The 7,562-nt window shown below is 39.6% G+C and overlaps 1 protein-coding gene across 3 annotated transcripts in view; it reads right to left on the bottom strand.

Annotated features, from left to right (window-relative positions):
* Positions 1-378: 378 nt before the first annotated feature.
* The window catches only part of ACE2 (angiotensin I converting enzyme 2), a 70,506-nt gene continuing 63,322 nt past the window's right edge, over positions 379-7,562 (bottom strand). For 2 of the 3 annotated variants that reach the window (XM_006775210.2, XM_015571433.1), the window contains exons 17-20: positions 6,918-7,018; positions 5,416-5,532; positions 3,013-3,207; positions 379-1,297 (exon numbers count right to left, since the gene is read on the bottom strand). In XM_006775210.2, the coding sequence (XP_006775273.1) occupies positions 1,189-1,297; positions 3,013-3,207; positions 5,416-5,532; positions 6,918-7,018 (522 nt within the window). In that variant the 3' untranslated portion in view covers positions 379-1,188. The remainder of the gene's footprint in view (positions 1,298-3,012; positions 3,208-5,415; positions 5,533-6,917; positions 7,019-7,562) is intronic. The other variant, XM_015571432.1, reaches the window with a different exon arrangement.

Below are 7,562 nucleotides of genomic sequence, written 5' to 3'. Positions count from 1 at the left end.
TGAAGCAAGCAATCCTCATGTTCGCTTTAAACTGCCTGGCTGCCGGCTACCATCTTGGCTGGCAGTTAATTTGCATGTTGCCCTGATTAGTCAATGGGAAGGGTAGTGGTCATACGCTAATTACCATGTTTCTCTTTTATTAGATAGGATATATCACATCAGGTTCCTAACCTAAGGGTATATATCATCTTAACATAACTTTTTTAGACTGAATTTTCAATTGCTTCATACAATAAATAAATTTTTAAAATTGGAATACATTCTAAGACACTTGAGAGGTCAAAGGTCCCAGGCATTCAAACAGCAACCCAGTCCCTAGAAGGGGACAGAATCCACAGAAGCCCCAGTACATAAGTACCCATGAGACCACAGGAGTGTGCAAATCTAGTATTTATTGAGTATATGCTTTGTGCTCAGTGCTACTCAGACATTGTGGGTAAAAACAAAAGATTTAAGAGATTAAGTGCCCACTTCAGAGGGTGACATGCAGTTGGATTTCCATTCACTCCACAGTTAGAGAACAATGGAAGTGAGTTTCTACCAGGTGTGCTAGGTGGGGCCCCAGGGGCTGCTTTAATATTGTCAGGAAGATGCTGATCAAGTAGCTTGGAAGTGAGAAGGCAACATTTTCTGACACTCTCTGGATTCTTCTCTCTTCTGTAGACTTGTCACCCTAAGGAACACATGGTAGTCCAATCATCACTGGGCAAATTGCTATCGTACTTAGATTTAGGTTAATATGAAAAAAACATGTCATACTCTACACTTGAATTAAAATAAAGTGAACAATGTGTGTCATTTTCAATCTCTGCAGCTCCATCAGTTTACATGCACTGTTCTTAAAAGCTATCCATCTAGTCCCCATATAAGGCTCTTACATTGAATCCTCCCACAATATATGCCTTTTTTCCCAACTCCAGCAACACAACAGACATTTGCATTTCCATTACCCTTGAACAGCCTGGGAGGCCAAAGACATACTTTCTCAAATTTTGAGGCAGAAGTAAATACTAAAAGCAATGCAAGTAAAGAGGCCCTCTCCTCCGCATGTCTTCTTTGGACAATTTTACTGAACAGAGCCATGATTTTGATGTTTAATGACATCTTTATAATCTCATATTTTCTTTAATGTGAAATTAACATTTTCATGCAATAAAATCACCTCAAGAGGGAATAAAATGGATTTTTCTAAAATGAAGTTTGAACGTCGTCACCACTTTGGAATCCTGGATTATTTTCTCCTTTACTCAAATTCACAGAAGAATAAGGATTTTCTTCATTTCCTGCTTGTTTTTTCCTGTTAAATAAAATAAAGTCACCTTAATATAGTGATGTTAGAATGACACTGCCTCCCTTGGGCGCTATTGGGCCCAGGCATCTTTTACATCTCAACACCTAATCACTGGTGTATTTGTTTGCATATCAGTCCCCTATTAATGGACTATAAACACTTGCAGTGCATTGGGTTCACTTTTTAGCTCCAAGATTGTCACCATGGCTGGCAAAGCCTAAGAGATGAGTTAGGATTTGAGCTCTGGGGTCAGAGAAAGGGGAGTCTCTGTGCCTCAGTTTGCCTATTCAGAAAATGATGGCAACTATGTGAAGACAGTGAAATAATGCTTGGAGAGCATTATTACTGGCAGAGCACTGACATTACCTAGCATATAACCCTCATTGGTCATCTAGCCAATCACCTCATATTAAAGAGCTTCCCTACTACATTAGCAACTTCCAAAGTATAAAGATAAGGGTAGGACAGCTTTGTGGTACAACAACCAGCTTTGGAAACTGGGTATATATATACCAATGTGTTACTTATTAGCTGTGTAAACTTGAGAAAGTTACTTAGCCTCTCTGAATCTCAGTTTTACATATGTATGAAGATAATTACACAGTTATACCATAGGTTTTCTGAAAATATTAATGTATGAAAATACTGAGCAGAGTAGCCAGTGTTATTTTTCTGTGTATCTTCTATTTACATTGTGTGTGGCATGAAGGATAGGTGTCCCCAAATAATGTATTTAATGAATTAACTTTGGAATAGTATCTCATATGCAAATTTTTAGTATGTGGAAGAGTGCTTCTCAAACTGTAATGTGCACACAAATTACCTGGGGGACTTACTAAAAATAAGAATCTAATACAACAGGTCTCCAATAAATTGATAATTTGGGTTGGCTTTATGAAGGGAAGTTGGATGCAAAGAGTGACAGAGACTCTAAGTATCCTTTGGTATTTTTAAAATTTTAACCATATGGATAGATTCTATTTAATAGCTATTTTTAAAAATGAAGCTACTTTGAGGAACTAAAAAAAATATAGTGAAGAAAATTGAGCAAAAATGATTAATGCATGTAAAAATTCCATCAATAATGTGTTTAAAAAGTGTGCGTATGAGTTCAATTAGATGCTATAACATATTATTAACCTTAATTACATTAGCCTAACAAAAGTAAATAATTTCTCAAGGCCAGGAAAAAATATTTTAGTGGCAGAGCAAGACCATAAACCAGGTCTTTAGTGATTTAAATCCTCAATGAACTTGGACCTTCAACTCAAGAACAAATTAAAGGGTCCCTGACCCATGAACTAAGGGGATGACAGTGAGTCTGTGCTAACTGATAAAAAATGAAGATGATTAAAGAGTAGCAGTTTGAAGCAAATCTCAGAGCTCATTCTTGAATGTTTCACAGTTCAAACCTATCAAATATCCAGGCTAGACCACGGAGGACTCATCAGTGAGGATAATCCCCTAAACCAGCCCACTACTGAGTTTCCATTGCCTCTTGACAGTAGGAAAATGATGCTGTGGCCAGGATTGGGTTTACCAGGGAATACTGGTAAACCTCGGGCTGGGTATCTACTGTGTGGTAGGGCTTACTAGGTAGGTGAAGTGCTGATGAAATGTGGCAATTATCCTTACAACCTACCACTTACTGCAAATTTTCCAATTAGTTTTCCCTAAACCTTTCTGTTTTAGGATAGATACATCTAGGAAAGCTCACTTACTTCTTTCGGTCTCTGATCCCAGTGAAGATGAGCACGGCAATACCAATTACTACCACTCCCATCACGACTCCAAAAACAATCAGCCATATGGTGACAGGTGGTTGGTTAGGGGGTCCTAGGGTAGGCTGAATACCCAGAAACTCCAGGCTGTTGTCATCCAGGCGAAAAGCATCATTGATACGACTCCGGGACATCCTATCCCCAAAAGTAAAACACTTAGGCAAAAGGAACATGTTGGCAAAATAAAAAGGTGTGCAATTATTTACTCCTTATATCATTGTTCCTGAAAGGATTTGATAAGGCCTAGCCTAAGAATGTACACCTTAAAGAGCAATGAAATCAAAGTAGATCACCAGGTCCAAGGAAAGATATGTTTTAACAATTATGCACCTTTAATATCTTGCAATCTGGATTAGGTTTGGCAACAGCTTCATTGGATAATTGGTTGCAAGTGTGGAAACATTCAAATGGCTGGCATTTGTTCATTTGTGATGATGATGTTACAAAAGCAAGAACTTCCCTTCTATCAGAGTATATCTACAATGACTTTATGTCAAATAATGGAAAAGGACAATTGAATGCACCTCTTCTATCCTATATAATAAAAGGGTAATATGAAAATTGTCCCCTCAACCAGGAGTTCGACCAGTTAGACCAGGGGGCGGAGCCAGGCACCAACTGCCGGCGCTTGGCCCCTCCCCTCGGATTGGGCCGGGCCTCCGGACCCCACCCATGCATGAATTCGTGCAACAGGCCTCTAGTAAATGAATGATGTCCTGTACCCAGTTGTATTTTCCAAATAAAAGGTGTTGACATTTGGAAGAAGCACTGGGCAGGGACATGGGAAAAGGGCCTTTGCCAATTTCTCCAGCACAGGGATGGGACGTGGCTGAATTTTATAGATTAAAAATAAAAGGATGAAAATTCTTTTAAAAGCAAAGCAAAAAATAATAAAATGGATAATATTCTGGATCAAAAACCAAAGTGGCTGGCATCCCATCGTCCTACCCTTGAGTACATTGCAGAGGTCAGGAGGTCAGAGCCCACCCAGGGAAGTAGAGCAGTCAAAGTAGAATTAGTCATGTAAACCTTGGCAACTTTAGCCTGAAAGTGTCTCAAGTCATTCTAGAAATAGGAAGTTTGAGGTCCCTTGCAGCTTACAGGGGGCTGGGCTCTTTCATGGAGGCAGTCAGTGAGTCTCTGGGTCTGGTTAGGTTGTACACCCACCTCTCTGCACATACACCGCCCAGCAGGTCTTAGTTCTGCTTCTAAAGATGAACAACAGCTCAAGAGGGCCATCTAGTGAGCTACCCCCTAGCACGCTATTGTAAGCCTTTTAATGTGAGGGGAACCACCTGCATCTGCCCATTCTTCACTTTTGCTGTTTTGGGAAACAGCTGAGGCAAATTGGGCAAGCTGTTCCTTCTAAATACTCACTTCCCAAAGCAAGGCCCTCTCCTTGTGTGGAGGCTAACCAATGTCTAAGGAAATCTATGCTTGCCTACTTTGTTTCAGACTTTGGTAAGTTAAATGAATCCTACATCAAGTCCCCATAGCAAATGATGACAATACCTGTCCATGTCCCTTTCACACTGAAACCATTTCCATGAGTGCTGGCTAGACTTTCTTCAGCCAGTACCTGCTGCCTTTGCCCAAGAGCATTCTCAGGCCACAAGATTTTGCCCTGTTTGCAGGCCAGAAATGCTGGAGAATTTGTCACCTGTAAGCAGTTCCCAACCAATGACTGATGGGAGGTGGTGAATAAATATCCCAGCTCTGCTGGGACAATTTAGGTGCATATTCTACAAAGTATCCCAGAATCCCCCAGCAAAATTGGAGCTCTAGTTGCCCACAGTGGTAACTTGCTCAGTAATATGTGATGTATTATCTTCCATTTTTTGTCTCCTGTGCACAGTTCTCTACCAGTGCTTCTTGAGGTCACCTCCCAAATAAACTGCTTACACTCAAATTCTTGTCTAAGGGCCTGCATCTGGGGGAACTCAAGTCAAGATAATTCCCTTGCTATGAGATCCTTCTGGAATAAAACCCCAAGTTTTTAAGATGAAGTAAAACAGCTGATGTGGCTCAGTGGTTTAGCATCAGCCCATGAACAAAGAGATCCCCCATTTGATTCCCAGTCAGGGCACATGCTCAGGTTGTGGGCTCAATCCCCAGTGGGAAGGGTGTGCAGGAGACAGCCGATCAATGTTTCTCTCTCTACATCCCTCTCCCTTCCTCTCTCTTTAAAATCAATAAAAACATCTTTCCTAAAAAGATGAGATAAAATGTGTAAACGACTCAGACCATTGCGTGGCACACAGTAAGAGCACACTCAATGTTAGTTATGGTTATTGTTGCATTTGTTAACCCCCTTGACCTTATATTTTTAAAGTAAAATATCACCTGATGGCATCTTCAACTTCACTTCTAGGAATGATGACAGATACATTTTCAGGTGAAGTGACAAAGAACTTGAAGGAGACTCTTGGTTTTACATCATTCACCATCACGTTCTCCACCCTGAGGAGAAACAAAAGAAACATTTCCCTTCATAGCACAGAGAACACAATGAATAGAATGACGACTTCCACTGGTGAAAAGGAGATTGGTAGAGGAGCACGGGTTTAATTAGAGAAATATGGGTCAGGGCAAACAATAGGACACACACACACACACACACACCAGCACTCCCTACCCAAAAAAGCTTAACACTGCCCAAAGCACATGAACTCGGCTACATAAGTTGCACTATTTGTTCTGCCACCATATAAAAATCACATTTTTTTCAATGATAGAAAAATCCAAACTAAAAGCACCAGAAGAATCAGTGAGGAATCATTGGTGACTTGGGATTATGATGACCAATATGATGGGCAGCAACAGCTTAGTAACATGGACAGAGGTGGTGTGTTTACATCATTGCAATCTCGCCCCACTCAACAGAACTGTCATGTTACACCTATGGATGTGGGTGAGGCGTGGGGTTTACAATACAATGTGTTCTCACAGTTGCCAGAGTGATCCTAATAAAATCTGAAGCAAATCATGTAGCTTATTGGCCTTCTAACTCAAAATAAAAGCTGAAGTCCTTAGAATGGCTTGTGAGGCCCACATGAACTTTTTTCTCCCCTTCCAATCCACATGTCCCAATACCACCCTAACCACAGTGCCTCATACTTGTCTTCTATTAGCTCACTCTACTCCAGCCACACTGGACTCCTTGCTGTTTCAACAGGTAAAGGATATCTGTTCCTCAAAATCTTTCCAACTGGTACTTTCCCTGACTGAAACATTGTCTGTATTACTGACTCTCTCTCCTACTTCAGATGTTTGCTCAAATGTTAATGAGGCCTTTTCTGACCATTTTACATAAAATTAAACTCTATACACTCACACACATACACACCACACTCCCTACCCCCTTTCCTATTATAATTTTCTCCCTAGCACTTATCATTATCTAATTCTATTTTATTTCTCTTATATATTTTGTTGATTGTCTATAACACACACACACAATATATATATATATATATATATCCATTAGAATACTAGCTCAGTGAAGGGAGTTTTATACCTTTTTCTTTCAGTGTTGAGGGTACATGAGAGCATTTGGGGGAGGGAAGAGGAGAGGAAAAAAGAAGAGAGGAGGGAAGGGGAGGGAATTGGAAGGGAGAAGAGAAGGCGTTTAATGAGAACAATACTTTTGCAATCTGCAAGTCAACCAAATCACAGTTCTGTAAATAGAATGGCCCACATTCTAGGATATAAAAGAAGTTTAAAAGTTATTAGGAGGATTTTCTTAATTTCACTTGAATAAAAGATTAAACATAATTATCTCCTCAGACCCAAGAATGAGGGAAGTACTAGTTGGAATAACTTGAAAGCACAGCAAATGAACTCACCCAAAAAGAATCGTCTGGTTTTTCATTTTTGAAAAATACTCTCTCATGGCATATGCAACTGATGACTGGAACAAGTACATTTCATTGTCATTCCATTTATACTGCAAATTCAAAAGAGAACACTGCTCAGTAGGGATCATAGTATGCATGCAAGGCTTGATAGTACACAAGTATTATTTTCAAATTTGCTAATATTCCAAAGATTCTTGTTATTCATTAAGTCAGTGACCTTTCATTTGAGTGTGAGCAGCATCACCTGGAGTCCTTGTTAAAACATTGCATACTGAGCCCCACCCTCAGAGTTGTATCTCTAACAAGTTCCCAGATGGTACTGATGCTGCTGGTCAGGCAACCACACTTTAAGAACCACCAAGTTCGCTGATTCTTTAACGTTAGTTTCATGTAACATGAAATAAACACTCTGGAGGCAGGCTTATAGAGAGGAGTCATGCAAGTTATGGGTTTTGGTTAAATGTCCATATATTGTAGACAAGTATGCTGAGATTTACTATTTTATAGTAAGTTCTCAAATATGTATAGTGTAAAAGAAAAAAAACTTGAGATTCAAAGGAAAAATAATTCTATAAACAAGGTAATTTGTTCTTTTCAGTGCTAAACAAATATCTTGTGTATTTTCATAGTCTA

This window comes from Myotis davidii, unplaced genomic scaffold (assembly GCF_000327345.1).
Source record: "Myotis davidii unplaced genomic scaffold, ASM32734v1 scaffold889, whole genome shotgun sequence".
NCBI lineage: Eukaryota > Metazoa > Chordata > Mammalia > Chiroptera > Vespertilionidae > Myotis > Myotis davidii.
Note: the sequence above shows the minus strand (reverse complement) of the source record. Positions and strands in the feature narration are given on the sequence as shown.